Raw genomic sequence first — 16,772 nt, 5'->3', positions numbered from 1 at the left:
AGCTTCTGTGGTTGATGTGCACGCCTAGGCAGGCTTCACTGTAACACCACCAGAACTTCCTTTATATACCTCCAAACGCTGGAACTTGTCCCCCACTCCCGTCTGTCTGTCTACCTCTATGTGTGTTTAGTGTGTGTGTGTGTGTGTGTGTGTGTGTGTTTGGTGTATATGTGTTTAGTGTGTGTGTTTGGTGTGTGTGAGTGTATGGTATGTTTGGGGTGTGTGTTTGGTGTGTATGTGTATTTGGTGTGTGTGAGTGTATGGTATGTGCGGTGCGTGTGTGTGTGAACACACATGTGTGTGTGTATGTATTAGTGCTAGGGACTGAACCAGGACTTTGCACATGCCAAGCGTACGCTCTACCACTGGGCCACACCCCCAGCACCACGCTTGTGAGGCTTTCTACATTTTTGCAGTTCCAGGAAGGGTTGCCGTGTCCAGCAACTTCCTCTAGGTAACCCTGGATTTTCTGTTCTCTGCTCTGCCTGCAGCACTGTGGCCCACTCCCCATTGTAAATCCCCCTACCATTCTGGGTGTGGCACAAATTTGGAAGGAACATTCCATCTCTTGGGTCACCTGGGCCACTCTGACAAGTAGAAATCAGCTGGTGTAGACCGGAGGAAGCCCTCTGGGTGGTACCATTTGGCAAAAACCATAAATGTCAGGGTGGTGCTTCCTGGATGGTTCAAGTTTAATGAGACCTTAGCTTCTGCGAAGGAGGGGAAGGACAGATGACTTTCCTAAGCCTTTTTGGAGAATCATTGTGAAATATTGACAATGACCTGAAATGTTAACTGCTTACCGTGCCCCCCCGGGGGAATCCCATGGTTAAGTGGTCCTCGGTGTCCCGCCTAAACGTCACTGGAGTCCAAGCGACGCCAGTGGTGAAAGCTTCCAACTAAAAGGCTCCCCTCTCCTTCCAGAGCCGACAGAACAAGGCTGCGTGTGCCGGGAATGGAGGCGAATGCAGTGGGGATCACTGCATGTCTGAGGCCAGCCTGGGCTACACACCCCGACTAAATAAGTACCTAAACAGCCTGTCTAAAAAAGTAAAGGGCTGGGTACACTGGCTGCGTCCTGGTGCTAAGTGTATAAACAGTCACATTCTTTCTTTCTCTCGTTACCAGTGTTTCTGTGTGCAAATGAACAAAATGAATTATGTAAATTGTTGGAAATCAAAGAGGAAAACCTACTATCGGCCATAAGGCTGAGATATGCTCAGATACTCTGCCTCAAAAACAAACAACAAACACCCCCTCACACACACACACACAAACAAAAAGTCCCCTGCCATTGTTTCTGGTTTCCTGACAGGGCACACCACCAGGAAAGTGGTATCCACTTTTCACTGGTCCTCACAAGAGATCCACCCGCCTGTGAGGCGAGCTGAGCAGAGGGTTAACATGTGTTCGAGCACCTAGATTTACCTGTCTGTGAAGCCAAATCTATTCCCCTGGACGCTTTAGTTATCTGGGACAATGTGTCTTTTCCTTTTCCCTTGAGCCATATGGAGCAGGGTTTTTATGGTTTGCAATAATCCCAAATCTCATTTCCACCATCAAATCAGGAGCCTCAGCCCCCGGCCACCGAGCACACCCAGGACCAGTCACTTCCTACTGAAAACTTTAATGAAACCAATAAGTTAATAAGTTAACAAAGTGAGGTACTTGCATATCTGAGAACCGGGTTGGTGGGGGAACCTCGATCGTGGAAGGAGGGAGGGCTTCTTCCCATGTCTCCTTTGGTCACAGGGTAATCTTACTCTCCAGCCCCTCTGGGCAGCTCAGTTGCCGGGGAGAGGGGCTGGAGTGGCTCTCTGGGGACAGTGCGATGCAAGTGAGGCTAGCCAGGATGGGCTCCAGAGCATGATGGTCCATGCAGATGGTAGGGCAGAGATTGGGCACCGTAGGACTGAATGAGATTCAACCCAAGCCCTGGCACTGGTACATGCAGGCCCCAGGATGAGATGCAGACAGCTTGGCCTCAGCCCCTTGCTCCCAAGCACCCCCAGAGTGTTATCATTGGTCCGCCACCCCTTGCTCTCTTGCCACCTGAGTTGACCTCGCAGAAGAGGAACGAAAGGGTGGGGGACCCGAAGCTGGTGCTGGGGCCTGCGGCGTCTGGGTGTTTGTGCCAGTGTGTAGCACTGCCAACGGGAGTGAGGAAATGGGGCAGAGGCCAGTGTAGGGGAGAGCAAGATGCAGTTGGTATAGCACTGGGTAGTGTGTACTCTCCGGGACTAGGAAGAGGGCGCGCCTAGGTTCTCTCCAGTGGTGTGCCAGAACTGGAGGGGCAGGCCTGAGTTATGCTGTGGGGATGCCAACGTAGTCCTCAGGGCAGCCAGTGGACTCCTGAACTCCTACTGGGGAGCATGACCTGTGGATACTTCCTCCCCTGCCCAGGAGACCAAGTGACTTTGTGCTCATGCCTCCGAGTGTGTGTGGTCGTGTGGGTCACTGCGTGAGGAGGCATTCTGCTGGAGAGATGAAAGGGCCATGCTTGTGTGGTGGCGGGCCATTGTCTGGTATGTCTGGGGAAAATACAGGAACTTGTGCTGACTGTCAAAGCTGTCTGGAGGACCAGTAGGAGTGGACATCCAACAGCAAGAGGGAGCCCCTGGGGTCACACCTGCAAAGGGGCAAAAAGGCCCAGGTACTGTCCTCAGGAGAGGACAGGAAGACTTAGGCCCCATGCTGGGTGGGGATGGATGATGTTGGGTATGGCCAAACAGCCTGAGACCAGCTACTGCTGGGGCCCATCTCCCAGTCAGGGAGGGGCAGAGGAACCCCACGGGGGTCCCCAAAGTTGCATATTTAACATAGTTTGCATATTTGGTGCCCATCTACCTTATGGCAGAGTCCTGTGCTTTGTGGGCACCTATGGGGGCACCTTGGGCCCATCCCCGAGTGGGGCAGGGCTTGGCAGGAGGGCTTCCCTGCTCTGCCTGGAAGGGCGGGCCTGGAGACCTCACCTTGCATAGCTAGAAGCTGGTTCAGGGACCAGAGCCTCAGCGCTCTGCTCCCACTCCTGGGACAGAGCCCCTGCTGCCAGGTGGGCCATATTGAACCTTGATGGAGCCAGCAGGGTCCTGGAGTGTCCAGAGGCCTCCAGTCAGCCACTGCTGCGGCCCACCATATGGCCTGGCATTTCGTGCTTCTGGGGCGCCGGTACCTGGCATCGGGTATCTCGCCCACCCAGACAGCTCAATACTGTGTATGGCCTCTCTCCCTGCCAGGGAGCGAGTTCAAGTAAGAGAGGAGTCCAGAGGCCTCAGGGTGAGTCCGAGGGGCAGACGGAAGGCTGCCCAGCCCCTGAGAAGCCCTTCAGTCCATGTTGGTGCTGACTGAGCGAGAGATGCTGAGCGTCTGTGCCGAGACGGAGATGTCCTCGTGGTCTACAGGGCTGTGGTAGTCCGAGGTGATGTCGGGGTCAAAAAGCGGCACTTGCACGGTACCCAGGCTGGCCGAGGTGCCAGAGCGTAGGCAGCGCGAATAGAATCCCAGCAGCAGATCTAGCTTGTGCTCGATAGACTGCACCTGGGGGACGGTGAGGGGCGGGGCTGGAGGTGGTGTTGGACCCGAGGGCGGGGCGCCGCTGGGGAAGGGACTGGGCAGGGCCGGAGCTGGGGGCAGGGGAGGGGCTATAAGAGGAGGAGGGGCTTGGATACCAGGTTGGAGGCTTGTTTAGGACCGGCTTACCCAGTGCTTTCTTGGAGACGGGCTTGTTTGTGGGACAGAGCTTGGCCGAGCAGAACTCAGCCTGTGGGCCCCACTAGCGCCTCCCGGGGCCAAGGCTCTGCGCAACAGCAGTGCTGTACCCTCGACAGCGAATTCAGTCATCCGGTGGAAGTCCTATCCACACTCACCTGCTTTTCCACCTTGACTACGCGCCCCATCATGCTGATTTCATCCACTGCCTCCGTGTCCGAAGGTCCCTTATCGCCCTTCTCCCTAGACTTGCGATCCCCAGGCCCTCGACCCACGATTTGGTCCACCCTGTGGAGGGAAAGAAACTATCAAAGAGACTGAGTCACCCTGCACCTCTCTTCCACAAGAACCCTTGGTTGGCGGCTGACAGGGAAGACAGCCGGCTCTGGTGAGATGCGGTCACTTGCCTGACTAAGGGAGGCTGAGTCTGGGAGACACCAACACTTGCTTTGAGAGTTCTCCAAATAACAAGCAGAGGCTCCCAGGTGAGAAAGGAAAGGAAGTGTTGGAAAGTGGACAAGATCCCACCCTATTCAGCAAAGTCCCTGCTTCCTCTCCCTCTGAAGCCATTCTAGTCAGACTGCCCCTCCCCCAAGTGAACTCCACGTTACTAAATCCAGCTCTGACCTTATTTCCTTGACCTAACAACAGCAGAGGTCACATCTGCTCACTCTTTCTTCTCAAATGCCTGTTCTTTTTTTCCCTTTTAGACAGGGTCTCTTGTAACCGGGCCTGACTTTGACCTCTCTAAATAGCCGAGGCTGAACCAGGGATCCTCCTGTCGAGAGCACCTCCTACCCCCAATGCTGCAGTTGTTGAGATTGGGCCTCGTTAAGTTTCCGGGTCTGACATGGAACTCTCTATGTAGACCAGACTGGCCTCAGATTTACAGAGATCCACCTGCTTCTGCCTCTCCAGTGCCAGGATTAAAGATATGTACCACCATGCCCCACCACAATTGTTATTTTTTGAGTTAATGGATGAACAGATAGTGAGAAAGTAGGGCACATGAGAAAGGAAAGTTCTAGGCAATTTGGGACTTGATATAAAGGTTCTTCCTTAATCCTGGACCTAGCGGACACGCAGGAGTCTAGAGACAATCCAGAGGTGCTTTGCATTCCTACTTGGGAGACAGGAAGTCAGTGGGTACTGTAGGTCAGTTACTTAGCATCCTAAGGAAGCTGTCAAGGCATAAGTATAGACTGGACTCATCCAGAGAACTACAATTGAGGGAGTTTTGTTTTTCAGTTTCCAAGCAGCCTGTAAATTACAAGTCAGGAATCTTGTGGTTTGGGTTGGAGTTCTGGCTTCTTTGTCCTTTTGAAGCAGAGTCCCCTAGCCCAGGGTAGCCTAGAATTCATGGTCTTCCTGCCTCTGTCTCCCCAGTGCTGAGATTACAGATATTGGACAGTAAGTCTCCCAGAGGACCTTGCCCACCTGGGCGATGCCCTACAGAGCACAGATGACTTGCTATGGTCCTTAGCCCTCTCACCTGGGCCAGGACCCTCAACTCCCTTCCCCTCCCTTCAAAGCCTGCGTACCCACCGAGCTTGCAGGCTTTTGATCCGCCCCAGCATGTCCAGATGCCCTGCGGAGTACTGCTCAATCACGTCCTTCACATCGTAAGGCCGCAAGGTCTCCTTGAATTTCCTTTTGGCGACCAGGAACTTCAGAATCCTGTTAGAGGAGGGGGATCTCTGGCAGATGTTCTTGTTCCTGTAGGACACTCTTTTCCAGTTCCTCCTTTCTCTGCCCCTTAGTCCAGATCCAAGTCATCCGCTTGGACCACTCCAAACAGCCTCTGCTGGGTCCCCTAGCCTCCAGACCTAACCACCAGGCTCCCCTCTGCCCTGCACACCCACAGGCTGCCTTGGTGTTTTCTCATATGCCTGCCTCTACAGCCGCATTAACCGAGGAGGCAGGGAATGAACCCGGTGTCTCTCGGCTCAGTGGGATATGGAGCTTCTAGAACATCAACTGCTGCTCAGGGCTCAGGGGAAGATGTTGCATTCACTCTACACGCACTTGGCAATTGTGTGCAGGGTCTTGAACACCCAAAGAGAGTTAGATCCAATCCCTGGCTACAGAGACCCCAGGTCTAGGGTGGGAGGCTGGGAGGATGAGGGTAGTTGCTGGGAGACAAGAGCCAGGTTCAAAGACTAGGAAAGGAGAGCTAGGAGCCATGAGAAGGGACGGCTTCATCAGGCACAGCCTTGGGCGGTGTTTTCCAGCCATGGGCAAGAGAGAGGCTCCTGCTCTGAAGAAAGGAGCTTTCCAGAAAAAGGCAGGGAAACATGAGGAGACTCCTGCTCTGAGAGGCAAGGGCAGGAACATGCCATGAAGGGACCGACCCCTGGGGCGGTGGGCAACATGAGAAGACCGGACTAGCTGTGATGAAGGGCTAGGGTGGGGACTGCCTAAAGAAGGCACAGGGCTAGGGAGGAGCCACCACTCTGCTTCAACATGCCTGCTCTGTCAACTTCCGGAGAGAATGTGTCAGTGCTGTGGTCTAGGCACAAAGTCTGGTTCTCAGGATGGGCCTGAGCAGGGAGGGGACAGTGGGATCTGAGCAACTCAGAGGTCGCACAAGAGACTTCTGAGTCCAAATCCAAGTTGACTCCTATGTCTGGAGACAGGGTAGGCAGTGATATTCACTGCCTGATTTGGGGAGGTGGGCAGAGGAGCAGTTTGGGGCATTCTGGGTGGGTGGATGGGGGCTGTGAGGATGCCAAGGAAAGCTTGCCTGGTCCTCACATTGTGTCCAAGATGGTGGCCACAAAAGGGGAGAGACGAGATGTATGAAAAGAGGTGAGGGAAGGCCTGACTGGGGGTGGGAGGCCTGGGCAGATCCAGTTGGCTGATCTCAAAAGGAACACAAGAAGAGGCTGCGGGCAGGTGTGTGAGCCAGGGAACAGAGTCAAGGGAGCTGAGTTTCAGTGGCCTCCAGAGCCCAGCTGCAGGCTAGAAACGGAGACCCAGCCAGGACTCCTCGCCAGGAAGCTGGGGCCAGATCCACACTGGGCATGGCTACAGGGTACAGGAGACCAGTTCCTACTTAATTATCACAGCAGCTAATATATCATGGCTTTCAAACGGTTTGACCAGGACCTACATTAAGAACACATCTCACCCTGAAAACTAGTACACATGCACACTCAGACTGAACTTCCAATTCCATAAGCACAATCACCCTTGAGTATGAGACATTCGGTCTCTTATTTTTTTTTTCTTTGAGTTTTGAAGCAAGGTCTCTTGTAGCCCAGAATAGCTTCAAACTGCTGATGTAGCCAAGGATGGCCTTGAATTCCCAATCTTCCTGCTTCTACCTCCCAAGTGTTAGGAACAGAGAACTCCCCCTACGCCCAGCTTCAATTATTTTTCAATGCTGACCCTGACACACAGACAATTTCACTGAGTTCTCCACCTGTGGTCTGAAGAGCCCTGCTCTTGAGGATGTCCTAGGAGAAACAGAGAGGCCAAGACATCCAGGGAGAAAGAGTTCGTAAAACAGAGACAAAAGGACCTTGGGGGGGGGGGGGCTGGAGAGATGGCTCAGAGGTTAAGAGCACTGACTGTTCTTCCAGAGGTCCTGCGTTCAGTTCCCAGCAACCACATGGTGGCTCACGGCCATCTGTAATGAGATCTGGTGCCCTCTTCTGGCCAGCAAGCATACATACAGACAGAACACTGTATACATAATAAATAAATATTTAAAAAAAAAAAAAGGACCTTGGGATTGAGACACAGGAAGAAAAACCTGTGTAGAGCCGGCATCTGTGGCACCACTCCGGAGAGAGAAGGAGAAAGGCTGCTACATAGCAGCAGGAGGAGAAAGCGTAAAGAGAAGCAGAGAGGCTGACAGGAATGTTGGGGAGGACCCGGTATGTGTAAGAACAGAGACCCTGACGGGCAGCTGTGCCACTGGCCACCGGAGCCAGGCCTGCTAGACATGTTATGTGCTGTGAGGAGCAAAGGGTGCTGGAAGCCATATGCTCCCTGCCTACACCTCCTGTGCTCCAGGCAGGTAGCAGCTGGCACCCCGGGAGCCACGCCAGGCCTGGCCAGGAGGACAGGCCCAGATGGGGAGCAGTGACGGGTGGCAGGTGGGAGAGCTGCTCACCTTGGGCTTCAGCCTCACCTGACAGAACGGATGACTGTCTTCACAGCAGGCATGACATCATCCACCGTGAGCTCACACTGGTAGCTCTTCTCCTCAGCTACTTCCTCTGAAGGGCCCTCTAGAAAGACAGGGATGGCACATGAGGGCCGAGAAGTGGTGGAAGAAAGCACTTCCAGGCCTCTTCTCCATTAGCAGTAGTAAGAGGACAGAGGCTCAATGCAGACCAGGCTCCTGCTCACTGGCTACTGCCTCTCACTGCCCTAACTGTGTTACACATCCTTTTGCCTCGTCCAGGACTGGGCAGGGCAGACATCTGCCTGGTGACAGGTGAGTGGCAGCTGCTTTAGAGGACATGTGGTCTAGCCTGGGACAAAGGTGATGCACACTGCCTTGGAGAACATGTCATGTGTTACTCCTTGCAAGGCAGGAAGCCCCAGAGAAAAGGCATGTATCCAATGCTCTTCATTGAGTCTTGTGCCGTCTTTTCTTCCAGGTGGGAGCAAGGGGGGGGGGGTTGGGTGGAAGGGAACTCAAGCTAGTAGCCCACATCTGCTACAAGGAAGGCCCTTAAAGCAAGGAAGGGGAAACAGCTTCTCGGAGGCCACTACCCTGTGCTTCAGGAAGGTGTACTTTCCTTACCACAGAGGGCGATCCCAGGCCCCTCCATGTGTAGGCTTCCATGGGTTAGAGCCTCCCAAAGAACCACTGGTTTGTGGTGTGCTGTAACTGTCCAGGAAAAGGCTGAGTCCTCAATACTCAGCATCTTGGCACAGCACAGGGAGAGGCTTTGAGCTGATCTCTCCCTCCAAGAACAACAGGAGCATGCCATCCTCATCCTCTGTAACATCCCATCCTCATCCTCTGTAACATCCCATCCTCATCCTCTGTAACATCCCGTCTTCATCCTCTGTAACATCCCATCCTCATCCTCTGTAACATCCCATCCTCATCCTCTGTAACATCCCATCCTCATCTTCTGTAACATCCCATCCTCATCCTCTGTAACATCCCATCCTCATCCTCTGTAACATCCCATCCTCATCCTCTGTAACATCCCATCCTCATCCTCTGTAACATCCCATCCTCATCCTCTGTAACATCCCATCCTCATCCTCTGTAACATCCCATCCTCATCCTCTGTAACATCCCATCCTCATCCTCTGTAACATCCCGTCTTCATCCTCTGTAACATCCCATCCTCATCCTCTGTAACATCCTGTCTTCATCCTCTGTAACATCCCATCCTCATCCTCTGTAACATCCCATCCTCATCCTCTGTAACATCCCATCCTCATCCTCTGTAACATCCCATCCCCATCCTCTGTAACATCCTGTCTTCATCCTCTGTAACATCCTGTCTTCATCCTCTGTAACATCCCATCCTCATCCTCTGTAACATCCCATCCTCATCCTCTGTAACATCCCATCCTCATCCTCTGTAACATCCCATCCTCATCCTCTGTAACATCCCATCCTCATCCTCTGTAACATCCTGTCTTCATCCTCCTCAGCTCCCTGTCCTCATCCTCCATAGCATCCTGTCCTCATCTTCTATTGGATCTATTTACCCTTTCTTTCTCTACCAAGAGCCTACAGCACATTCAGCAGGGGCAAGGGATCTGCCAGGAGACCCCAGACAGCCCTCCCATTTTCCAGATGAGGACACTGAGTCATAGAACAGAGCAGCCTCTTGCCTAGGTCCCAGTGTGGAGCTAGAACTCAAAGAGACCATCTTCCTCTAACAGTGGATAAATGGTCCATGAGAGACCCTCAGTCACGGAGGCAGCGGGCCGGGCTGGGGACAGTGACAGCAGGGAGCACTGCTGGCCAGCCTCGCTGCAGGATAAGCACTCCCCCACTCATATGCTGAGAGTCTCCTTTCCCATGTTTGCAGAGTGGAGGAAAACGGCGTAGCTAGGAGAAGCAATGGAGACTGTCCAGTGGGCAGCTGCACACAGGGCTATGGCTCTTTCCAAAGAGCCTTGAGAGCTGGCGGCTGCGAGGCACTTCTATGAATTCCACTCTCCTGCTCCACTTTCGAGGATCGCCCTCCTCAGAATCTTTCTCTGGAATAGATACTACTATTGCCTCTGTTTTACGGATGAGGGAAATGGGACCCAGAGAAATGAGGTCACTTATCCGAAAGAAGTGATGGAGGGCCAGTGAGACGGCTCCGTGGATACAGCATGCAGACTGATGACCAGGTTTAATCCCCAGGACCCATGTGGGAGGGAATCAGCTCCCACAGGTTGTCCCCTGACCTCCACTTGCACAGACACGGACACATGCACACAATAAATAAGTAAAATATAATTTAATTAAAAAAAACAAACAAACAAGTGACAGAGCCAGGATTCAACTCTTGGAAGCCTGGTTCCCATCCTGAGCTCTTATCACTGCCAAATGTCCCCTCTGGATTCACATTCGATTACCCTACAGTCTGGAGATTGCGGTATGGTGGAAAAGAAGTTACGATGCCCATTTTCCAGAGCAGACGACCTGAGCCAGTCTCCCCAACCCCTACCACCTCTAGCCAGTGCACTTGACCTCCAGGGCTTACCCTCAGCAGAGCTGCGGGGCTTGAGTCTTAGAGAAGCCCGGAAGCGGGTGCGGTCATTGAAGCTCCAGCTCTTCTGCACCTTGCTGGGGCTGGACGCCTCACCCACCTGCTCACTGCTTGGTGAGGTGGGGATCGGCGGAGGTGCCAGGTGCTGTTTGGAGGGACCTGTCCGCTTCTGGGAGCTGCTCATTCGGATGCGGTCTTTGATGCCCATCCGGCTGCTGGCGGAGCAGGGCAGGCCAGGGAAAGAGTCAAGTTAGCCGATGCCGAGGCAGATAGGTGGGGTCAAAGCTGACCTAGCTGATCTGGAGGGTGGCTACTGGGTCTAGATTCCCCACCAGTGATTTCCTTGGGTGTGGTAGGGGGGCCCTGGTGCCCACAGGAAGCCAGATAGGTCGATGGGGACGTATCCCTCCCCCAGCCCTACCTCCCATTCTTCCCCATCCCCAGACAGATAAGGGTTACACAGGAGACAGATGTCACAGTGAAGGCAGTGAGAGAAACCGGAAGGAAGTGAGAGACAGGAGGACAGAGGATCCAGGACCAGCCCAGGTAGGTGGGTGGAAGGTAAAGGTAGCAAACCCCAAGGGTACGGACACTGTAGGAGGAGCTCACCTGGTCAGGCACGCAGAGCGAGGCTCTGGGCCTCATTGTACACAGGGGTTGGCTTTGTGGAAGTGAGAAAGTGTGTGAACATGTGTACCTGGCTGCCCTGCCACCCGTGTGTATAAACGCCTGTATAGATGTGTCCACTTACACACCCCCCTCCTCGCACTGCTGGGGCTATCTTAGCCCATGCTGGCCAGGCCACGGCTTTAGGACCCGGCACAGCCGCATAAATGAAACACTGCAAACTCAGGTCTCCATCCCAGATTTCCATGTGCTTGTAGCGGTGGGGGCACGGTGGCTGCATGATACGATGGCCGGCTAAGGGTGTGACTGTCCAGGACATGCCAGGCGCTGGTCCCTTGGTGAAGATTTGTGTGTAGCAACCTGTTCTGCTGTGTTTTCCCTGTCTGTGTTCCCCAAGTCCTATCCACGTGGTCTTGGAACCCCTGGAAGGCCCACCTTTCTGGCTACGCACCTGTGTGCCTGTGAACATGTGTGGGTAAGGATGTTTGTTCTCCCTGATCTTTCTGCACCCAGCTCCCCATCGCATCCCCAAACCTTGGAGGACAAACAGAAGGAGGCCTCCATTTCCCTCAGACAGGCCCCAGTTAACCAATACCTGGTAGAGTAACTCTGTGTCCAAGAGGTTCAAGAACCATGCTATGCTGTTGGTAAGACCTCAGCAAACATCCTTCATCCCACACCCTGCAATAGTATCGCCATTTCCCCTGCTGGAGAACCCTTGCTGACAGGTCCGGAGGTCCCCACTCCGAATGTCTAGAGCCGTAGCGCAGAGAAACACCAGCCAGGTTCAGACAAAGCTTGAGAGGGGGCAGAGATAACGGGGTGGTCCTAGCACCTGCCTGGGGGCTTTCAGATCAAGGGCTGAGCAGACGACAGGCTCTGGTTTCCGTATTAGGTGGGAGACAAGGCCTCCATGCCAAGGGCATGGAGCAGAGAGCAGAGCCAGGGTGGTGAGGTGGGGGAGTGGGCCAAACCAGGGCTACCTCGGGGAAGGTGGCCCAGATGTGGGGTCAGTCTGTGGGGAGGGGTCAGCCTGTGGGGTGGGTGCCTGTCCTGGTGGGGGGAGGTTATATGGCACAAGTTGGGAGTCTGGAGCTATCAGAAGGGATCCAGTCATGTTCTTCACATTCCTGGTATCTCTTTGACACACTCCAAAGACTCCAAGAGAAGTTTGAGTGTGGCTTTCCCAAACTTGCCTCTGCAGACCCATTCCTGTGGGCTCTCCTCATGCTGGCAAGCACCCAAACCCACCCAGGCCATGCAAGAGCACCCTGTCCTCTGCTCCTCTGGAGGGGGAGAAAGGGAAGGAGACTGGAGAAGTCCTTGAGCTTCAGTCCAAGGACTGGAACTCCAGATCGCTCCCTGCCGCCGTTCTGTTGAAGTTTGGCCTTCCTGTTTCTGAAGTGTACAATAAGGCTATGCTTGCACCTGGCAGGACTCTCAGAGGAAGGGGGCTGAGGCTTGCACTATGAGCCTTACAAAATCCCTTTCTGGCTCTGATTCTGTGATGGTGGAAGGGAGTTTCTGGCCTGATTTAGGGATTCTGTAACTTTCCAGCCAGTCAAAGGTTCTTGGCTCTTCTTGAATGCAAGAAGACACTGTTTTCCCCTGGAGCAGCCCTGGATTCCAACTCCTTGGGCAGGGACCAGAAAAAAGCTCACGTCAGCCTCTCTGGAGCCTGAAAGCTCAAAGAAAATGGGAAGAAACCTGGCACACGGTAGGCACCAACGGCTCTTTTCTTCCTGGGCTCCTTAGAGCACACAGGGTCCAGGCTTTATGCTTTCAGGCCTCTAAGCCTCCCCTCGTAGGGTCCCTGAATTTGTCATCCCTATTTTATAGGTGCAGAAAGAGAGAAATGAATTGCCTAAAACAAGAGCAAGGTCAGGATCCGTTTTCTCTGACTTTAAAGACCGTCTTTCTCCTATGGCAGTGGTCCTCAGCTGGGGGCGATCTTGTGCCTGACAATGGAGACACAGTGGGCTTCCACTCTGTAAAGGGGCTCTCCAGAAATTCTGTCCATCATCCGAGACGCATGCCATAGGCCCCAGCAAAAGAATAATCGGATTCAAAATGTCAACAGTGTTGAGGTAGAGAAAAGGGGAGAGGGGCTGCTGGTGCCTGGAAGGATGGGGGGTGGCTGCACTGGTGCGTGGAGGTGGAAAGATGTGGGGGGAGAGGAAGGAGGGGGTAAACGTTCATTGGCTGCTCTCCAGTTGCCCTGAAAACCCAGCTACAGGGAACTCTGTGACAGTCCAGGCTGAGAAAGGCAGTCACCCATCTCCATGCCGCTCACACAGCCCCTCTTCAGGGACTATGGGGCAGCGGCCTTATCACTGGCCTCTCCACCCTTGGTTCTTCCTGACCTCCAGCCTACACTTGTGGAGGGGCAGATCTAACCCAGCCTCCTCAGTGCAACCCTCAGGGAGCCCCTATTTCTTACAGACATGTTCCCAAGCTTTTGAGTTTTCTTTGTTTTTTTTTTTTTTGTTTTGTTTTGTTTTGTTTTTCGAGACAGGGTTTCTCTGTGGTTTTGGAGCCTGTCCTGGAACTAGCTCTTGTAGACCAGGCTGGTCTCGAACTCACAGAGATCCACCTGCCTCTGCCTCCCAAGTGCTGGGATTAAAGGCGTGCGCCACCACCGCCCGGCCTTGAGTTTTCTTTTGTCATGATTGGGGAGAGAACTCAGAGGTCTGCCATAATGCTACACCCTTCTCAGCTTCCAAATCACTTTTCAAAAGCCTTTATTTATTTATTTATTTATTTAGGAGATGGGCTCTCCTGTAGCCCAGTCTGGCCTGAAACTTGGTATGTAGCTAAGGATAACCTTGAACTTCTGATCCTCCTGCCTCTACCTCCTGTGTGCTGGGACTATAGCATGCACTACCGCATCCAGTTAATGCAGCGCTAGGAAGCAAACTCATGCATACTAGGCAAGCACTCTACCAACTGAGCCACACCCGAAGGCCCTCTTAACTGGCAAATGCACTAAAGTGGATGAGGCCACCTTAAGACTTACAGCAGCCAGTCAGCACCTGTATTTTATATGGAAGGAAACGGAGGCATAGAAAGCTAGGAGTTGTGCCCAAGGGCACACAGCTAGCAAACTGGAGCTAGATGGTGGCCTGAAATGACTACTCTAAGAATGGCTTTCTCTCAGCAGAAGCTCAGCAGGGGCCCTGTCCCTGTCTCCAACCACAAGGCTCCACAACCTAGGCCACCTGAATGCCAACAGGATGCGACTCATACTGGGCTTTGGGTTCTTTATGATTCTGTCCTGCCCCAGAGTGGTCCAGTGGCTGCTCTCAGATCAGGCCATACTGGGCAGCAGGGTCATCTCCCATAGCTTCGCTTTCTCTTTCACCTCCAAGCTTGATCTCTGCAGCTTCCTGGCTTGAGTACCCTCCCCCCACTCCAGACACTCTTTCAGGGCTGCTTCTGGGCTAAATGTCTGATCTCAGCTTCTCAGCCCCTCTGCTTCCCTCCTGTACTGTACTCAATGCACCGAACCGCGATTACTCTTTGCAGCTCTCTGGGGACCATGTTTAATTCATCACCATTTCCCCAGTGCACAGAGCAGGACCTGGCATGGGGCAGGTACCACAAATGTGGTTGTGATGTAGCTGAAAGAGCCGGGTGCAATTGGCAATTGGTGACGGAGGTGCTGGGCACAGTCTCTTCAGGTACCAGTGGGCTTCCCAGGTAGGTGGCAGAGAGCCAGGGAGCCAATCCCAAGGTTGGCACAGGTCAGAGTGGGAAGGACCCTCAGAGAGCCTCTAGTTCAACCTGCCCATTCCACAGAAGGGAAACAGGTCCAAAGAAGAAAAGCAATTTGGCCAAGATAACATGGGAGTCAGCAGCACAGCCAGCATATCCTCCAAAGCTCCTGAGAGTGTCCCTTCTGACACCCGGCCCATGCCCTAAACATCCCCAGGAAGGCAAGGGGGCTTAGGGCCTCAAGACAGATTGCAGGCGGCAGGCACATGCACCTTGTCCTTGGCCCATCCTGTCCTCCTCTCCAACCCCTAAAGTGGGGGGAGCAAGGAGGAAAGGGGACAGGAGGAGCAGATGAGGGGGTACCTCGGTCTCCAGCTGGCGTGGATCCGAAAGAAACTCCGCTTATTACTAAACATCTGGCTGAAAAGTTGAGAACAAGACACGAACAGAGGTTAGTGACAAAGAGACAGGCGGATTGAGCGTGGAGTGCTGCCAGGACGGGGCTGGTCTCCTGTGGCTGGTGGGAGAGAAGGATCCCCACTCAAGTCACCCTCCAGGCCCAGCCCCAGGATGCAGAGGTAGGTCTCAGGCTCTGCATACGAGCCCTTGGGGGTATGTCAAGCCTGTAGGGCCCCTTCTCCAGTGACTGCGTCCGCAAGGTGGAGAAGTCCTGTCCTTTGCATTTTGAATGCATGCTCCATGGGATGTGGACACAGGCAGTCAGACTTTTAGAACGCATCCCATAACCCTCAAAGGGAGGGCCTGGCCTTGGGAATGCCATTCCCAGGAAGTCCCACTCCTTGGAGCTCCACTTCCTGAAAACATGCTCTGTGTGGGCAATCCCCAAGCTCCATGTGTCCAAACCAGGATGGGAGTGGGAGGTAGCAGTATACACATGTGTGTATACACATATGTATGTACACATATATGTTTGGGAGTATCCTAGCAAGAGTTACACCCCATTTTCTAGGGTCAAGATAGCCAAGACTAAGGACATGGCCACTTGGCTTGAGTCTGGTACAAAAGCCACAGCTCAATGCCCCTGCCCCAGGTTCCTGAATCATTCCACCGTCAGACACACAGACACGGATGCTCCAGAGCAGACAGACAGACACAGTGTTAATAATGCCAGACTTTCAGCATTCGTCTGTCCCCAGGCCTCTGAGGACTCAAGGATCCAGAATCATGAAGGGGCACAGGGTCCAAGCTCCCATCCATTCCTAGTGGTTTATAATTCAGGTGAAGGGAGACAAGAATGAACTGGAAGCTCAAAGTCCATATTTGGCCCCACTCAGGGTTGCCAGAACACCAAACCTTATGAGTTTCTGGCTATAAGTTGTGGTTTGGCAGGCACAGGACCTGCAGGCAGTGACGGAGAACCCAAGTCAGGTTGTGCCATGGGCTTCTCTTAGAGGGAGCTCCCGGTCTAGCGTGGCCAGTCATTCCTCTCCCTGAAGTTCCAGACCTGCTTAGCACTCAACCAGTAAGAGCCCTCACTGAAAGCATGGAAAAGACCCTGCTCTCCCATCCCCACCAATTCATTCACCAAGCCCTTTCAGCCCCAAACAGAGAACCCAGTGCCCCTGAGCAGCCTGTAAGTATATGCAGGTTGGGCACGACTCTGACCCTGACTATTGTCAACAGTTTGCTAAGAGCAGAGTTACTCTGCCTTTCTCCGGGCACACAACAGAGGTGAGCTCTCTGAATGTGGAGGGACTTGCCTCTTCCCTGGTTGCTAATGTTGGACTTGAGCTTAATGATACCCCAGACTCAAGGAACAGATGTCCACCTGGCTAGTTCGAGGATGATGTGCGGGATGAGGCAAAGGAAAAAGATGGGCAAAGCAAGGGAGAGCATGACGGAACCGAACTGACCCTTGACCTCAAAGCTAAAGTCTCACAGAAGCCATCACTTTTTCTCTAAGACATAGGAGGGGCTTCCGCTATCCTAATATGCCTGGGATTCCTCCAGTTAGGAACGTGTAGATGAAGCAAGTGTTTTTCTGTCTTGGTTCTTCTTTCGACAGGCAAAAGCTCC

The 16,772-nt window shown here is 53.4% G+C and overlaps 1 protein-coding gene across 1 annotated transcript in view; it reads right to left on the bottom strand.

Moving 5' to 3' along the window:
- Window positions 1–1,625: 1,625 nt before the first annotated feature.
- The window catches only part of Kcnq4 (potassium voltage-gated channel subfamily Q member 4), a 52,986-nt gene continuing 37,839 nt past the window's right edge, over window positions 1,626–16,772 (bottom strand). Inside the window, exons 10-14 of the mRNA XM_041651932.1 lie at window positions 10,389–10,609; window positions 7,847–7,946; window positions 5,254–5,385; window positions 3,867–3,996; window positions 1,626–3,537 (exon numbers count right to left, since the gene is read on the bottom strand). Of these exons, the coding sequence (XP_041507866.1) occupies window positions 3,325–3,537; window positions 3,867–3,996; window positions 5,254–5,385; window positions 7,847–7,946; window positions 10,389–10,609 (796 nt within the window). The 3' untranslated portion in view covers window positions 1,626–3,324. The remainder of the gene's footprint in view (window positions 3,538–3,866; window positions 3,997–5,253; window positions 5,386–7,846; window positions 7,947–10,388; window positions 10,610–16,772) is intronic.

This window comes from Microtus oregoni, unplaced genomic scaffold (assembly GCF_018167655.1).
Source record: "Microtus oregoni isolate MIOR12 unplaced genomic scaffold, Mior012 000005F_ref0000423, whole genome shotgun sequence".
In the NCBI taxonomy this organism is placed as follows: Eukaryota; Metazoa; Chordata; class Mammalia; order Rodentia; family Cricetidae; genus Microtus; species Microtus oregoni.
This window is presented reverse-complemented; position numbering and strand designations above follow the sequence as displayed.